The sequence below is a fragment of the Haemaphysalis longicornis genome, unplaced genomic scaffold (genome assembly GCF_048455015.1).
Source record: "Haemaphysalis longicornis isolate Haplotype H1 unplaced genomic scaffold, Haemaphysalis longicornis Haplotype H1 scaffold_1, whole genome shotgun sequence".
NCBI classification, from domain to species: domain Eukaryota; kingdom Metazoa; phylum Arthropoda; class Arachnida; order Ixodida; family Ixodidae; genus Haemaphysalis; species Haemaphysalis longicornis.
Window position 1 is genome coordinate 98,853,471 of NW_027526203.1, and position 18,432 is coordinate 98,871,902.

General features: G+C 52.5%; 1 protein-coding gene across 9 annotated transcripts in view; it reads right to left on the reverse strand.

Moving 5' to 3' along the window:
• Positions 1-12,322: 12,322 nt before the first annotated feature.
• LOC144178386 (uncharacterized) overlaps positions 12,323-18,432 on the reverse strand; it is a 201,449-nt gene continuing 195,339 nt past the window's right edge. For 2 of the 9 annotated variants that reach the window (XM_077706261.1, XM_077706244.1), the window contains exons 16-17: positions 13,843-13,962; positions 12,323-12,670 (exon numbers count right to left, since the gene is read on the reverse strand). In XM_077706261.1, coding sequence (XP_077562387.1) covers positions 12,562-12,670; positions 13,843-13,962 — 229 coding nt within the window. In that variant the 3' untranslated portion in view covers positions 12,323-12,561. The remainder of the gene's footprint in view (positions 12,671-13,842; positions 13,963-18,432) is intronic. The other 7 variants (XM_077706236.1, XM_077706227.1, XM_077706209.1 and 4 more) reach the window with 5 other exon arrangements.

The window sequence follows — 18,432 nt, forward strand, 5'->3', positions numbered from 1 at the left end:
ACATAAAATAAGAGATTGTAGGTGGCAATGCCTTTCCAAGAGAGTTCATCTTAACTATGAAAAGAGTACAGCTCAACACTCCACCCTGCGGCATGCCATTTACTTGCACATGAACCTTTGACAGTGCTACTACTACTATGTATATTTTATTGGCGCAAGGGCGTCTGAGGCCAAAGAGCGCCAAGACAATGTTTGTTTTGTCACATTTGTTAAAATGCCATGGCGATGATTGTGATGTACTTGATTAAAATAGTGTATATATGGGTGTAAAGGGCCCTTATTCTAAGAAGCGAAGATGAATAAGATGAGAGGTAACAGTGACGATGTTTATGTGTGTGCTGGGAGCGCCATAACATAACAGGGATGGCGGTGACGTCCCTGGCACGTTATGAAAACGCTCAGAACCACCCTCACTATTTGCATTGGCGTTGCGCTGCTGAGCACGAGGTCGCGGGTTCGATTCCCGGCCGCGGCGGCCGCTTTTCTGATGGAGGCGAAAAGCAAAAACGCCCGTGTATACGAGATTTCGGCGCACGTTAAAGATCCCCAGGTGGTCAAAATTAACCCGGAGCCCTCCACTACGGCGCGCCTCATCGCCTGCGTTGCGTCGGCGCGTTAAACCCTTCAATCAATCAATTATTTGCATTGGGTGGCCCTGATGTCACACATGGTATGAGATGAGTGCTAAAAATCCAATGTCAGCGAGATAGGCGAGAAAGGCGTTCACTTCTAATCGAGGGTTGATCAGATAAAAACAAGGATGGGTGTAAGGGTATCGTGTAGGTGTATAGTTCTGGGAAGTGTCGTTTCCTTGCGTCATGGTATGCCAAGCATTCAATCAATACATGGAGGACTGTAAGTCTTCGTCCGCATTTCTCACAAGATGGTGGTGGGGTTCCGTTTAAAAGATGAGTGTGTAGCGTGTGTGTGACCTATTCTTAATCTGCATATTGATATTTCTGTGAACCTGTTCCTTTTCTCTGTGTTGTATTTCCCTGTGTGGTTTTATAATGTGCAGTTTGTTTTCGATTTGTGTGTCCCACTGTACCTGCCAGCGCCTCCGAAGCATACTGCGAACTAGTGGTTTCATGTCTAGGTAGGGCACATGCGGGATATCTACAACACTGCGGAGAGCCGCCACAGCAGCATTCTGGTCAGCAATTTCATTGCCCGAAATTCCGCTGTGCCCAGGTACCCAGCACACTACTACAGTCAATTTTAGAGCGTAAGCAGACATTATGGATTTGATAAGACGGTTTAAAATAATGTTTCTCGTTGGTTTTCCTGAATGGAGAGCTAATACTACACTCAGGGAGTCTGTAAAAATAATGGAACTGTGTATTCTGGTATCTGTAATGTGTTCCACAGTGGTTAAAATGCCGTGTGCCTCAGCTGTAAAAATACTGGTATTTTTGTTCATTGTCTTTGTGATAGCAAAGTTTGGGCCATGTGCAGCGCATGACACAGAATGGGCGGACTTGGAGGCATCTGTGTAAAACGTTGTGTAGGGATATTTGTGTCGTAGGTGTAGGAAGTGCTGCAAGATGAGTTCTCTTGGTGCAGTTCTTTTGTTAATGGCTCTAAAAGATAAATCACAAGAAATCGGGGACATTTCCCAGGGAGCAACAAGGTCTGTGATCGAAGTTTCGTAAGTCTCGCTAAAAGAAACCCCAAGCTCTTCAGCATGCACTTTCACTCTCAACGAAAAAGGCATAGATATAGAGGGCCGACTGAGAAACGCGTGCATGGCAGAGGTGTCATTGACAATAAACGAAGAAGGGTGATTTTTTATGGATGTTGCCTTCATGGCATACAGTAGATCTGTGTATAAGCGCTGGTCTTCCAGGCACCACTGGTCACATTCCACATATAGGCTTTGTGCAGGACTCGTTCGGAAGGCTCCTGACGAAAGGCGAAGCCCAAGGTGCAGAACAGGGTCAAGCATTTTTAAAGAGGTTTTCGAAGCTGACCCGTATACTACGCTCCCATAGTCCAACCGCGACTTCACTAAACTGTTGTAGAGACGCAGCAGGCACATCTTATCTGCGCCGTATGAGTGGTGGGATAGGACTTTTAGGATATTCATTGCCTTTATACATTTTATTTTGAGTCGCTTTATATGTGGAATAAATGACAGCTTTTCATCTAGCACAATCCCTAAAAATTTGTGTTTCTTCTTCACAGGCACAGCCACTCCACTGAGGTGGACGGTGGGCTCAGGGTGAATACCACGCCTCTTGGAAAATAAGACACATGTGCTCTTTTGAGGATTTAGCTTAAAGCCATTTTCGTCGGCCCATTTTACAAGCCTGTTTGTGGCAAGTTGTGACTGCCGTTCACAGATAGACAGGTTACAGGACCGGAAACTGATATGAACATCATCCACGTAAATGGAGTAAAAAATGGTACGGGGCAGAGCTTTTCCAAGTGTGTTCATCTTAGCTATAAAAAGTGTGCAACTAAGTACTCCACCCTGAGGAACGCCATTTTCTTGCATATACAGCGCGGATACTGCAGCCCCGACCCTCACTCTGAATGTTCGTTCAGACAAATAGCTTTCAAGGGCATTAAGCATATTCCCACAAATTCCAAAAGATTTCAGGTCTCGCAGGATGCCATAGCGCCAGGCAGTGTCATATGCTTTTTCTAGATCAAAAAATATGGACATACAAAACTGTTTGTTAACAAAGGCATTTTTCACATAGGATTCAAAAGCGACAAGTTGGTCTGTTGTTGATCTGCCCGACCGAAAACCTGCCTGGCAGCTGTCCAGAATACCATTGTATTCCAGGAAGTATAGTAACCTTCTGTTGATCATTTTTTCGAACAGCTTGCACAAGCAGCTGGTCAGGGCAATTGGACGATAACTTGAAACACAGGATGCATCCTTTCCCTCTTTCAGCAGTGGCACAACAATAGCCTGTTTCCATTCCTTAGGAAAGTGCCCAGCACGCCATATTCTGTTAAATAAAAACAGGAGAGTATTGATTGTGTCTGTATGAAGGCGTTTGATCATGCCGTACGTAATGTTATCTGCACCTGGCGCCGAAGGCTTGCAACCAGCCAACGCAGTCATGAGCTCGTGAAGGGAGAATGGAGAGTTATAGGAGTCGTTTGATTGCTTGTGGTCACGTATGGACTTCCGCTCAGCTGACTTTTTGTAGTGTATAAATGTGCTTGTGTAATGTGAAGAGCTTGAGACGTGTTCGAAGTATTGTGCCAACGCGTTTGCCTGGTCCTCTAAGGTGCCACCAGTGGTGTCAACAAGGGGTAAGCCATGTGTGCTTTGTCCATTTAGTTTTCTTATCCTGTTCCAAACCTTTCTTGTATCGGTGAAAAAATTTATTGAAGTTAAGAAGGACCTCCAGCTATTGTTTTTGGCCTGACGGCGAATGCGCCTTCCCATGGCTTGTGCGCTTGAACGCTACAAGGTTGTCCGCAGTGGGGTACCTGCGAAGAATGCCCCACGCCTTGTTCTGTGCCTGGCGTGCTTGTCGACACTCTTCATTCCACCAGGGCCGCCTTAGGTTACTTGTGTTACCAGAAGTCTGGGGAATGAAGTTCTCTGCAGCGTCAAGGATATGTGCCGTGACAAGGCTACAAGCTTCATGAATACCCAAGTGTTCTATGGAACTGTATGTGAGTTGAGATTTCTGCTTAAATTTCTCCCAGTCTGCAGCGGTTTCTTTAAACCTTTTAGTTGAGGTGGGAGTGTAAGGGTCTCTGTCTAGGCATCTCAAGAATACTGGGAAATGGTCACTTCCCAGCGGGTTTTTCTCCACCTGCCACTCAACGAGTGGAAAAAGAACAGCAGAACCGATTGCCAAGTCTATGTGTGAGTACGTGTTGTGTGTAATGTTATAATATGTGGGCTGTTTTTTGTTGATCAAACACGCACCAGATGATACTAGGAAATGTTCAATCAAGCGGCCGCGAGCGTCAGTTCGCCCAGAACCCCAGAGTTTGTTGTGTGCATTTAGGTCTCCAACTAAGATAAATGGTTCAGGAAGTTCATTTACCAACGACTCAAATTCTGAGGTAGACAATTGATGATCCGGGGGAATGTATAAGGAACATATTGTAATCAGCCGACCAAAAATGATCACGCGGACAGCAACTGCCTCAAGGCTGGTGAGTAGTCTAATGGACTGGGATGGAATGGATTTTCGCATCACAATGGCAACCCCACCAGATGAATGAGCAAAGGCATCTCTATCTTTCCTGAAGACAGTGTATTGTTTAAGAAAGTTACTTTGCTTGGGATTCAGGTGTGTCTCTTGAAGGCAAACAATACTGGATTGATGTTTATAAAGGAGTTCATATACATCATCCAAGTTTTTTATGAGACCCCTACAGTTCCATTGAACAATGTTTTCAACAGCTATTATGGATTAAAGATAATAAAGATGTAGTTGAGAAGTTGCCTATTTTGGTTCATGTCAGTGTCTTGTTTAGGGCCTGTTGTACTGAGGTGGTTTTTTCCCACGGCCAAAAGTGCTGCGGCGCTCATTTTGCGCCTGCTGGGCAGGTTGAGATGCCGAGGTGTCCATGTCCTCGTCTGACAAATCAGGCGGCACCGACATGGTGACCTTTGACAGTGCAGAACCAACTCTCACACGAAAGGTTCTCTCCTACATATAACTACAAAGGATGTTCAACATGTTGCCCGAAACACTGATTGATTTCAGGTCACTAAGGATGCCGTACCACCAGGCGGTGTCATAGGCTTTCTCGATATTGAAACACCGTAAGGCAAAACTGTTTATTCACGGAGGCATCCTTGATATATGATTCAAGAGCGGCAAGTTGGTCGTTCGTAGATCGCCCCACCCTGAAGCCTGCCTGGAAGCTCTCGAGAAGACCGTTGTACTCCAAGAAGTACACGAGTCTTCTGTGATCATCTTCTCGAGAAGCTTGCACAGGCAGCTTCTCGAGTGTACGAGTTTATTGACGTTATGAATGAGCGCCAACTATCTCGTTTTGCCTCACGGCGCACCCATTTACCAAATGCTTTTGCCCGTTTGAACAGCAGGAGGTTACCCGACGTGGTGTACCGACGAAGGATACCCCACGCCTTGTTCCACCACGCCCTCCTCTGTTTGCGCGGGGCACCAGAGGCGTGGGGAATGGACTTCTCGGAGGCGTCGAGAATGTGCGCCGTGAGGAGTCGAGCGGCTTCATCTACGTGTAGGCATAGTGTAGTATGTTGTCATTGTTGTATAGTGTAGTTTGGATGTCTCTATAAATGTATTCAAGTTAGCTCTTGCTTCATTGAGCCTGTTCTGGGAAGATGGACTATATCTTGGGAAGAAGGACTATATATGGCCTATATATTGCCGTGACCCGCCGCGGTGGCTCAGTGGCTAAGGCGTTGCGCTGCTGAGCACGAGGTCGCGGGTTCGATTCCCGGCCGCGGCGGCCGCTTTTCTGATGGAGGCGAAAAGCGATAACGCCCGTGTGTACGAGATTTCGGCGCACGTTAAAGATCCCCAGGTGGTCAAAATTAATCCGGAGCCCTCCACTACGGCGCGCCTCATCGCCTGCGTTGCGTCGGCGCGTTAAACCCTACAATCAATCAATCAATCAAATCTATATATTGCCGCGAACCATACATTGGGTTTGTTTATTTGTGTTTTGCTTTTTCCGCCCGGCTGCGCCGGTCTGTGTTATCTCTGCGCCAAGGGAAGCGCGTGTTCCATTCTTTCTTTCTGTGCCGCATGTGTTATCTGTTGTGATAGGGAGAGCATTCCGATCTAACGTGAACAGCCCAGAATAATCTTCTTGGATCTACTATGTTCTCGATGCGAATCGACGTTTCGAGAACCACGCGCGCCAAAAGATAAAAAGCGTGCAGTGCGGACGCCGGGGCATTCGATTCGACGACACTCGCCTGTGCAAGTCACTTTGTTGACCGCTGCTTCGCCGCCTCTGTATTCTTTTGAGTTGTTAGGGGAGCACAAGTTCGCTCCAATAAACGTGTTTCTCATTCAACACAACTGCATCGTCCTTGTCTTCGTGACATCTGGTGGAGGTGCTGGGTACGCACCCTTCATGCCCACTACAACCTCGAAAAGCCGCCAAGCCAGTCCAACAAGAGCCAGCCCCCGCCTGCAAGATTTACCGCCCGAGTTCGGTTTGATGCCAGAAGGGCCCAAGAAAAGGAACGCTGCAACCAACACCATGGTGCAAGAAACAACGTCGCCAATCGTCCTGCAGCAGCCCCGGGAACCGCCATCGTTCCGAGGAGCCCCCGCAGAAGACCCAGAAGAATGGTTGGAGAAACTGGAGCGCGTCCGGAAATTCAACAGGTGGGACGACGCAGAAACGTTCCGGCACGTTTTCTTTTACTTGGAAGATTCGGCTCGCACTTGGTTCGAGAACCACGAGAGCTCCTTGACAAACTGGGCTCAGTTCAAAAGCGAGTTTACTAAGACCTTCACTACCGTCGTGCGGAAAGAAAGAGCCGCCCTTTTGTTGGAAACGCGCACGCAACACCCCAACGAAGGTGTCGTGATCTTCGTTGAGGAGATGAAGCAGCTATTTCGCCGCGCGGACCCCGAAATGACGGAAGAAAAGAAGTTGCGCTTCTTAATGCGCGGAGTGAAGGAGGAACTGTTTGCTGGACTTGTCCGAAATCCGCCCAAAACCGTCGCCGAATTCGTGACCGAAGCCAGCACCATTGAGAAAGCCCTCGAAATGCGTGCTAAGCAGTATGACCGCAACTTTGTTGGCGCGGCCAATGCGAACGACTTTGGCAGCACGCGGATCCCGGCCGACAGCCTACGCGAGACTATCCGCGCAATAGTGAGAGAGGAGCTGCGGAAACTTCTCCCAACGCCGCCGCAGCCCCAAGTCGCTTCCCTCACCGACGTGATTAGAGAAGAAGTGCAACAAGCGTTGGGAACTTCTACGCCATCCGAGGTACCCCGAGAGCCACAAGCTATGACATACTCCGCGGCTGTTCGTCGACCCCGCCCTGCTCCAACACGCCGTCAAGAGGCCCCGCCGTACCGCCGCCCACTGTCACCCGCCCGACCCCCGGTAGCCCGAAACCAGACGCCGAGGAAGACGGACGTATGGCGAACTCCCGATAACCGTCCTCTGTGCTACCACTGCGGAGAGGCCGACCACATTTACCGTCGCTGCCCATACAAGAGACTCGGACTGCGTGGTTTCTCCGTCGACGCACCTCGCCCTCTCCCTGGCCAACGACCACGTGAGATCGACGAGTATCTATCTGAAACCAGCCGTGGCCCAGCGCGTTTCAACCGTTCGCCGTCGCCCTACCCCTACCAATCGCCGAACCGCCGTAGCAACGCTGACTTCGCCCGTGGAAGGTCCCCCAGCCCACGCGGGGGAAACTAAAGGCGGCAACTTCTGGAGGTGAAGTTGCTCTACGGCGAAAAACTAGAAACCCTCCAACGACGCAAGGACGCGCTGAAGACAGTGATTCACGACATGCCCTCATCCCGACGACCCGACCTAACCCTGACGAGACTCCCGAACACGACGACAGCTACACGGCGCGACGCGTACCCGACCTGACCGAGACGTCCGTTGAGAAGACGACGACAACGACGATGCACAGTGCCCGACCATCAACACGTACAAGCAGAGATACGACGCCCCGACGAACCCGGAACTCGAGGACGACTGCATCTGACGTCAAGGTGTCCATCGACGGCTTTGACGTAGTCGCCCTCGTAGACACGGGAGCTGACTATTCGGTAATGAGCGGACCATTTGCGTCTAAACTGAAGAAAGTTATGACCAGATGGGACGGTCCGCACATACGCACAGCAGGAGGCCACCTCGTGACGCCAAGTGGAACGTGCACATCGCGCGTCACCATAGACGGCACAACGTACCCTGCGGCGTTCGTCGTTCTGCCTAACTGCTCCCGCGACGTGATTCTCGGAATGGACTTTTTGACGGACAACGGCGCAATAATTGATCTGCAGACCAAGTCGATAACATTTTCCTCCAATCACTCCACGACGCCGCAGCCGAACCCCGATCACCGTGCTGCTGTCAGGATCGCCGACGATCACATCACCCTGCCACCCCGCGCAAGCTTGATGATCGCCGTCTACTGTGAGGATGCTGCTTCTGACATCGACGCTATCGTAGAGAGTGATCGAAGGTTGCTTCTCGACCGCGGTGTCTCCGTCGCAAGAGGCATTGCGCACTTTAAGCAACGCCAATCTCACGTTTTGGTCGCTAATTTCACCGAAGAGTACCAGCATTTAAACAAGGGAGCTGCAATTGCGTTCCTCGAAGAAACGCAAGAAGCAAGTGATGTGATCGCAGTCGCAGACTTTGAACGCACACCCGTAGAAACATTCAAGCTCCCGCAGCCATTCGACGTGAATCCGGCGCTACCGCAAGAACAACGGAAAAAATTATTGGCTTTGCTGCGTCGCTATAGCGAATGTTTTTCGTCGAGCGCAAAACTACGTCAGACCCCTCTAGCGAAGCACCGAATAATAACCGAAGATGGAGCCCGACCTACCCGACAGTCACCGTACCGCGTCTCTTCACACGAACGGGAAGCCATCCGGACTCAAGTCGACGACATGCTGAGCGATGACATTATACAGCCATCGAAAAGCCCCTGGGCTGCGCCCGTCGTACTCGTAAAGAAAAAAGACGGCACATTAAGGTTTTGCGTTGACTACCGGCGACTGAACAAAATCACGAAAAAGGACGTGTACCCCCTCCCCCGAATCGACGACGCCCTCGACCACCTCTGCCACGCGAAGTACTTCTCATCGATGGACCTGAAGACCGGCTACTGGCAAATTGAAGTGGACGAGAGAGACCGAGAGAAGACTGCATTTATAACCCCAGACGGCCTATACGAGTTCAAGGTGATGCCGTTTGGGCTGTGCACAGCACCAGCGACGTTTCAAAGAGTCATGGACACTGTGCTAGCTGGCCTTAAGTGGCACACCTGCCTCGTATACCTCGACGACGTAGTGGTATTCGCCCGGACTTTCGACGAACACCTCGCAAGGTTGGAGTCTGTACTCGAGGCCATTCGTACGTCGGGGTTGACGCTGAAGCCTGAAAAGTGCCGTTTCGCATACGGGGAACTCAAGTTCTTGGGCCACGTCGTCAACGCCGCGGGAGTCCTACCTGACCCGGCAAGAACTTCAGCCATTGCGAACTTCCCAAGGCCGAAAGACAAGAAGGGCGTGCGGAGATTTCTCGGGCTGTGCGCATACTACCGGCGCTTCGTCGCAAACTTCGCACGCATTGCAGAGCCACTCACGCGCTTGACGAAAGATAGCACCCCTTTCAGCTGGGAAAACGACCAAGAAAAAGCATTCGGCGAGCTGCAAAAACGCCTGCAAAGCCCGCCCGTGCTCGCTCATTTCGACGGAAATGCCGAAACGGAAATGCATACGGACGCCAGTGATATAGGCTTGGGTGCCGTCCTTGTCCAAAAGCAAAGCGGCTGCGAAAGGGTAATCGCCTATGCTAGCCGTGGTCTGTCGAAGGAGGAGAAAAACTATTCTGCCTCTGAGAAAGAGTGCCTGGCTATTATATGGGCGATTTCAAAATTTCGCCCATACGTGTATGGAAGGCCATTCAAGGTTGTAACAGACCACCATGCGCTGTGTTGGCTCGCCAATTTGAAGGACCCCTCTGGCCGTCTTGGGCGGTGGAGCTTGCGCCTGCAGGAGTTCGACGTTACAGTCGTTTATAAATCCGGCAGGAAACACTCCGACGCCGACTGCCTGTCCCGCGCCCCCGTAGACCCACCACCATAAGACTCTGATGAAGACAGCGCGTTCTTCGAGATCGTGACAGAGAGCGACCTAGCCGCCCAGCAGCGTGCCGACCCCGACTTACGCGTCATAATCGAGTACCTCGAGGGATGCAACGTTGCCGTTCCTAGGACCTTCAAACGCAGCTTACCAGCATTCAGCCTGAGAAACTCCGTCCTTGTGAAGAAGAATTTCAGCCCCGGAACAAGAGCGAATTACCTTCTCGTCATCCCCGCGGACCTTCGTGACGAAATTTTGGAAGCGTGCCACGACGACCCGTCTTCCGGACATCTGGGCACAGCCCGCACTATTGGAAAAATCAAGGCGAGGTACTACTGGCCCGGCCTTACCTCTGACGTCACCCACTACGTCCGGAGCTGCCGTGACTGCCAGCGACGAAAAACGCCGCCGACAAGACCCGCCGGACTTCTGCAACCGATCGCCGTCCCATCGAGACCATTTCAACAGATTGGAATGGACCTTTTAGGCCCGTTCCCTACGTCACGATCACAGAACAAGTGGATTGTCGTAGCGACAGACTACATGACGCGCTACGCAGAGACCGCCGCTCTTCCGAGGGGGACTGCACAAGAAGTGGCGAAGTTCTTTATAAGCCAAGTTGTGCTGCGACATGGAGCCCCGGAAGTCCTAATCACAGACCGCGGAACGGCATTTACTGCGGAGCTGATGCAAGGAGTATTACGCTACAGCAACACGGATCACCGAAGAACGACGGCGTACCACCCCCAAACGAACGGACTAACAGAACGTCTGAACAAGACAATCGCAGATATGCTGTCAATGTACGTTGACGTTGAACATAAGACTTGGGACGAAGTGCTCCCGTATGTCACGTTTGCGTACAACACGGCTATCCAGGAGACGACACAGCTGACGCCGTTCGAGCTTGTATACGGTAGAAGGCCGACTACGATGCTCGACGCCATGCTTCCGCACGTAGAAGACGACGACCTCAACGCCGACGTCCACGGATATCTTCAACGTGCGGAGGAGGCCCGCCAGCTCGCTCGAGTTCGTATAACGGACCAGCAGCTGGTGGATGCGGGCCGCTACAACCTCCGACGCCGAGACGCCGAGTACCAACCAGGGGATCGTGTGTGGGTTTGGACTCCCATCCGACGACGCGGACTCAGCGAGAAGCTCCTGCGACGGTATTTCGGACCCTACCAGATTCTACGACGTGTTGGCCAACTTACCTACGAAGTGATCCCCGATGGTGACTCCGGCACATCACGACGACGCACGCGGCCTGAAGTCGTCCACGTGGTTCGCTTAAAACCTTTCTACGGACGATGACGAACTTTTATTTTTGTTCGGACTGTCGCTTATGTTAGCATCGGGTCGATGCACTCTTAGAGGGGGGGGGGGGTAATGCCGCGAACCATACATTGGGTTTGTTTATTTGTGTTTTGCTTTTTCCGCCCGGTTGCGCCGGTCTGTGTTATCTCTGCGCCAAGGGAAGCGCGTGTTCCATTCTTTCTTTCTGTGCCGCATGTGTTATCTGTTGTGATAGGGAGAGCATTCCGATCTAACGTGAACAGCCCAGAATAATCTTCTTGGATCTACTATGTTCTCGATGCGAATCGACGTTTCGAGAACCACGCGCGCCAAAAGATAAAAAGCCTGGAGTGCGGACGCCGGGGCATTCGATTCGACGACACTCGCCTGTGCAAGTCACTTTGTTGACCGCTGCTTCGCCGCCTCTGTATTCTTTTGAGTTGTTAGGGGAGCACAAGTTCGCTCCAATAAACGTGTTTCTCATTCAACACAACTGCATCGTCCTTGTCTTCGTGACAATATGTTAGTGGAGTAGGGAAGCGGTCACTGCCCACACCCCACTCGAGACAAAGAAATTGAACCGCAGAGCCAATAGCCAAGTCAAGAGATGAGGGTGTGTTGTGTCCTATGTTATAGTATGTAGGCTGTTTCTTGTTAAAAAGGCATGCTCCCAAGGATGTTAAAAACTTCTCTATCAGGCGACCTCGGGCATCCTTGCGAGAAGAGCCCCAAAGAGAATTATGTGCATTAAGGTCGCCTGTGAGGATGTATGGTTCGGGCAGCTGGTCAACCAGCGCCTCAAATTCGGAGCTCGAAAGTGCGAAATTGGGAGGAATGTAAATGGAGCATACCGTTATCAACCTATTAAATATTATTGTGTGAATTGCTACAGCCTTAAGAGTGATAGGGTAGCATGCTGAGGATTGTGTGCAGCCATCCCTATTTTTTCTGAATACCATATAGTATAAGAAATTTGTGTGATTGGAATTCAGATGTTTCTTGTACACACATTACACTTGGCTGATTAGCATGCAGGATCTCGTACACATCGTCAAGATTATTAAGAAGGCTTCTGCAGTTCTATTGAACAATACTTTCTCTTCCCATTATGAACTGTTCAAACATGTAGGCACAGCACGCATCTGTGCCCAGTGACTGTGCAGTGCACCACCCTTCTGCCAGGCTCCGAGATGCTGCCACAGGCTGTGCAAACTGGCAGGGCAGCTAGATGCTACTTTGAGAACGCAACGACCCAGGCGGGAGGATTTTATTGGCCAAAGAAAAAAGGCACCCTGCGTGATCACAACCACTTTGTACAAAGCACCGTGTGGGGAAAACTTGCACAGGAAGCAGTTGGCAACAAGTGCACACAGCACTGGCAGGGGGACAGAAAAGAACAAGCGCCTTCCACATGGAGCCAGTGTCCACTTTGCACGTAGCACCGGGAGGAGGAGAGTAAGAAAAAAGGGAGGGCCGGTGATGGAAGACTTCACTTCTTGGCTGTCAAGACGGGCTTCGAGCCAATGGCGTCAATGGTGCTGTATCCCACGCTCTGGTGCATGTAGCACAGTTGCTCCACTCCGCGGCGGAGCTGCACACTGGGCGAACAAACATTGCACACAGGGTTACAAGGAACAAGGGAACAAGCACAAGTAGGTGGCGAAAGGTCAAGCGGGGAATGATTTACACTCAAGCTGCGTCGTGCAAACACCTTATACCCTCAAAATTGGAGTGAACATGTTACACTCGACTGAGCTTCCCACTGAATAGTGCTGTCTGAAAACTTGCCATATCGAAGCAAGTAATACGGTGTTTACAACAAGTATTGATTACGAAATAACAGCGCGACTGAGAGAACGATAGAACGATGGGACAAGTGTTCTCTCGTCCATCATCATCTCAGTCACGCTCTAATCAATACGCACCAACTTGCCCAACAGCTTGTTTTACTACAAGTATGCACACAGACACTTCTTACAACGAGCACGGATAGAGATAACTCTGCCTGTGGTGCCAAAAACACACACGAAGAGTATTTTTTGCAGTGAGTTGGTCATCGGACACTCCACACTCTGCCGACCTCCGTGAGTAATGGCGACAGGGGAGCCAGAGGAAGGGGCCTCCGGAGGGCATTCCCACCCTCTCCCAGTAACGGTATCAACGTCGTCGGCGGATGTCCCTGCTTGCACAGAAACCACGAATTGCAGGTTCCGTGAAGGGCCTTTCATTCGCAATATAAGCATAAAAAAAGAGCTGAGAACAAAGTTGGCTCAGGTTAGTGATAATAAACATATGCATGGTCGGCCAACAAGCCTTGCCATTGGCTTCTTGTCAAAAAAGCTGCATTTCGTGTCTGGGAGTGCGAAGGGAGACAAGTTTGGCTCTTTTTGCTCAGCTACATACAGGAGAAAAAACAATCCCTGCAGGGGCCCCAGCTAAAAAAAACCATTGGAAGTCCAGTTGGCCCCGTCGAAAACAATTGAACTATTTGAAAGTGCAGTTGGTTCCAAGTAGTTCAATTTTGTTTTCAACGGGTCCATTTGGGCTTCCAATGGTTTCGGCTGGGCGGAACCCAAGGAATTCTTAACATGTGCACCGAAATGTGAGAGCATCACTCTCCCTTAGAGTTCTGTTGCTCTGTACAGGCACAGCTTTCTGATCACAGCTAGGTTCTCACACAATCAGCTTAGTAATGCTATCGCATTTATAATAATAAAAGAGAGAGAGAGGAGAGAGAATATTATGGGTTGTAAAAAAAAGTTTTGCGCACCATTTGACCAGAAAACCGGGGCCTATGGCGGTACGCAGCACAGCGTTCTTACACAGAGCATTGACCATGGCAGCTTGAGTGCGACCACGTCTTCCATAACAGCTGCACACAACAGTTGCACTGTGGAATTCAAACAAGGCGTAAACTTGTGTATTCATGTTTTATACCCCTGTCAAACGTGCCTGTTTAAGTGCACTTACGCCGAGTGCACTCGGGCTCCCCGAATAACACTTTGGCTGCGCGCTGCTAAATGGGAAAACAAAGTGCCCTTGGCCATGATATCAGTGACGATAGCTGGTGTAAATATTCTGCAATATTACTTGAAATTTCCCCTCTTTATCCCGTGAGAAACCACGTAAACATACTGCTGCGTTTACATAGCAATTGGTGCCTGCCTCGCACAAGTCCACAAAAAACTGAGTCGGGACGGCGACTGAACACCGGCGCCGATACCTTCACTGTTATTCACTGCAGAGCGAATCGCAGCTGCATTATCTTTTGAGGGAAATTATCTGAAAGCGTGGAATATAACAGAGAAGGCTGAAACGGGAACACAACCACAGGGTCACTAGAAACAGCCTACGAGAATGCCTCAGAGAACGTCCGCCTGGAGCAAAACCCCACCAGGCGGCGCTGGCACGTTGTTGAGAGGAATGTTATTTTCTTGTTTTTCATCTCTACTTCTCTTTTTGTATAAACGCTCGCTGTTCTATGCTATTTATCTCGATTTTCGGAATCTGCTAATGAGATTGCTCACTATAATAGGCGAGCCGGCCCCGCTATCGGGAACACACTCAGCTTAAAGTGCGTTCCGTGGAACGTGTCATTCGCGTTTCCCATTTAGCTGCGCCTGAATGTGTTCAATAATTGGCTCGTGTTCTGTTGACATAGCAGTTATCACTGAAACTTGGTTGTCTGCGAAAATACAGAACAGTGAAATTCTGGATCGTGAAAAGGCATACACCATATACCGATATGACTGCGATTTTCGATCAGGCAGAGGTGTGATGATTGCGGTTAATAATTCCCTTGTTTCGAATTCTGTTGCTATTGTATCGCCTTTTGTGACAAGTGTGTGGCGCCCCCCATCCCTGATATTCGTTGGCCGCGAAGTTCAGTGGCCCCACCAGGCTCGGTGGGCAACCTTGGGTGTGGCCGGGCAATAAACACCGCCGAGCACGGCTGCTCGGGGGTCAGTCACCGTCACCACCAGCACGCTGCATGTCGTCTCTCGGCTGGAGGGTACCCCTACCCTCCCAGGTTCACGAACGCGGGTGTAAATCGTGACACTGGCGACGAGGGAAGAAGCCCGCGGAGCGGCCGAAGCCACCGTGAACGCCGCCTCCGAGAACGCCGAGACACCGCCCCCTCAAGCCAGCCGCCCTTACGCCATGCCGCTGTACGGGAGGCTCGAGCCGTTCGAGGGTGAAGGGTCCGCCTGGCCGGTCTACGAGGAGCAAGTCGGCGTGTTTTTCCGGGCGAACGAGACACCCGAGGCAAAACAGCGCGACATCTTCCTGGCCAGCTGCGGGACCCGCGTCTTCGCTCTCCTGCTCGACCTGCTCAAGCCGGCAACGCCGCACGACAAGTCGCTGGGTGAGCTGCTCGCTACGCTACGCTCGCACTACAGCCCGGCTCCGTCGACGTTAATGGAGCGTTTTCGCTTCAATAACCGGAGCCGCCGAGACGGAGAGACGCTCGGGCAGTTCGTCGCAGCGCTGCGAGGGTTGGCGAGCGGCTGCGCCTTCGGGCAGCAGCTCGACTCGCTGCTCCGGGACCGTTTCGTCTGCGGCATCAACGACCCCGCCATGCAGACGCGACTCCTGGAGCTTCCCGACCCCTCGCTGGACGACGCCGTGAAGGCAGCGCTGGCGATGGAGGCTGCGGCCAAGGACGCGGGCGAGCTAGCGCGTGTGGCCGGCTCACCGTCGGCGGAGGCGGCGGTGAACAAGATGGCGGCACGGCATGGCAGGTGCGTTCGCTGCGGTGGTGACCACCCCCCCCTCCCAGTGCCAGTTCGCGCAAGCGGAGTGCTTTGCGTGCGGAAGAACTGGGCACATTGCTCGGGCGTGCCGAGGGGGGACGACGGCGGACGGACGGAAGCAGCAGCCGGGGTCGAGCACAGGTTCCGCGCCAGCCCACGGCCGAGGGAGTCGGCGCAAGGGTAGGCGGCGGGGGCGTGCGGCAGCAGCTTCGGGTGCAGCGGCTAGGCTTCACGCCGTGGCCGAAGACCCGCAGATTTTCGACATGTGGCACGCGGCCACAGTGCAGCCGCCGGTGCCACCAAACTGGCTGACTGTCGAAGTCTGCGGGCGCCCCATCTCCATGGAGCTGGACACAGGGGCCAGTGTGTCGGTCATGGCCGGGAAAGCCTTCAAGCGCACCTTCCCTGGCGTGGCCGTCGAGGCGTCGGGCGTCATGCTGCGCAGCTACTCCGGACAGCTCGCCCAAGTCGAGGGTCAAGCCCAAGTCAGCGTCCGCCTTGGCGACAGGGAGGCCACCCTTCCCCTGTACCTGACCAAGGGGCCGTCACCGACGCTGCTGGGCCGGAACTGGATCCTGGCGTTGGGCGTGAGGCTGCCGGAGTACCAGGAAGCAGTGCATGCAGTGTTAGATAGCCCGAGCCTCCTGACCAAGTCGGAGGCCCTGTTCCAGCCCGAGGTGGGGACATTCACCGGCACGGCGGCAAGCATTGAGGTGCCAGAGGGAGCACTGCCCTGTCCAGCCCGACTGCATGGACGGTTTCATCGAGCAGCTGCTGCACCGGCGAGATGCCGGCACCAACGGCCGCCTGCTGCACCTGGTGGTGCTGGGTGCCAGGGCCAGCGCCCAGCACGTGGCGCAGGCTATGCGGCAGGTGCTCCCGCAGGGTTTCCGGCTCGACGACAAGGTCCAGTACGCGCTGGACTTCAGGATCATCGACGGTGACGTGGGCCTGCCGCACAACTCTTTCCGCACGGAGCCCCTGCCCCAGGGCTGCCTGTGCGTGTACGCCAGCCAGCTGGGGCTGGAGTACATCCGCGAGAGCCTCGAGAAGACCCTGCTGGCCAACCTGGAGCAGGAGGACCGGCTGCCCTTCCACGGCCTGCCCCTGGTCATGGTGTTTGCGGGTGAGGGGGACTTCCTGGCGAGGAGGTCGTCAACCGGGCCAAGAGCCTGCAGTGCCCCTTCGTGGACGACGGCGGCGGCCTGGACCCCGTGCGGCTGGAGCAGGCGCTGTGCGCGCTGGTGGAGAGCATCGAGCGGCTGCACATCTACCAGGCGCTGCCCGCGGTCGCGGGGCCCCGGCCGGACCTGCGGCTGATGCTGTGCGGGGACCCGTACGCGCCCGAGCAGGTGCTGGCGCAGCTGGGCTGCTTGACCACGGGCCCGCTGCACTGCCTCAGCCTGGACTCCTTCAAGGGGAGCCAGCTTCACCGACCGCTGCCAGCACAGCACCAGGGGCTGGTGCTACTCGCGCCACTGTGGCGCCACGTGCAAGTCTTTCGACACCGGGAAGGCTGACAGCTGGTGCGAGTGTGACACAGGCGGCACCTAATGCTGCCACAACGGCCTCGACACCTGTGCTCCGGCGGAGTGAGAGACTGCGGAGACCTCCGGACCGGTACTCGCCGGGGGGACAGGTGTTTTGTGTTTGTGTAGGACAAACAAACTTGGGGGTGAGGGGTGTGACAAGTGTGTGGCGCCCCCCATCCCTGATATTCGTTGGCCGCTAAGTTCAGTGGCCCCACCAGGCTCGGTGGGCAACCTTGGGTGTGACCGGGCAATAAACACCGCCGAGCACGGCTGCTCGGGGGTCAGTCACCGTCACCACCAGCACGCTGCATGTCGTCTCTCGGCTGGAGGGTACCCCTACCCTCCCAGGTTCACGAACGCGGGTGTAAATCGTGACACCTTTAAAAGGTGTTTGTGATCATGTTATTCTAGCCCGCCGCGAATTTTTTGTGCCTGTTATCGGTCATCGGCTGCCTCGACATCATTTTGTGAAGACCTACAAGACCTATTAAACAGCTTATGGTCTGATTCCCTAAAGCTCCACTATTATTCTTTGGAGATTTCAACTTACCACACATCGAACGGCACAAGGACTCTATTACTGTTAGACAAAATGCATCCAAGTGCACACATTTCTTAAGCGTTTGCCACGATTTCAACCTCACCCAACTTGTTCATAGGCTTACGCGTACTACAGCCACATGCGCAAACACCTTAGATCTTGTTCTTACTAATATACCTGACCTGGTTTCTCCTATCAGTACCTTCCTGGAATTAGTGACCACTCGATACTTCATTTCACCTTTAAAGCCCAAATCCCTTCTAAAAGGCATACAAAATTTATACAAGATTTTGGCAGAGCCGATATTGCGTCACTGACCAACGAACTAGAAGCCTTTAAAGGAGCCATGAAGAGAAAACACAAGTTTGGTTCGTTCGAAAGATTGCCTCATTAGAACCATAACGACACCACTTATAACGCAAAATTCGCTCAAATAAGCTACATAATTAGGAAAAAAGGAAATGACCATGCGACCCACCAGCTCATTTTCCGCAACAGAACCTATGATGTCACTCGAGAATGCTCTGCGATTG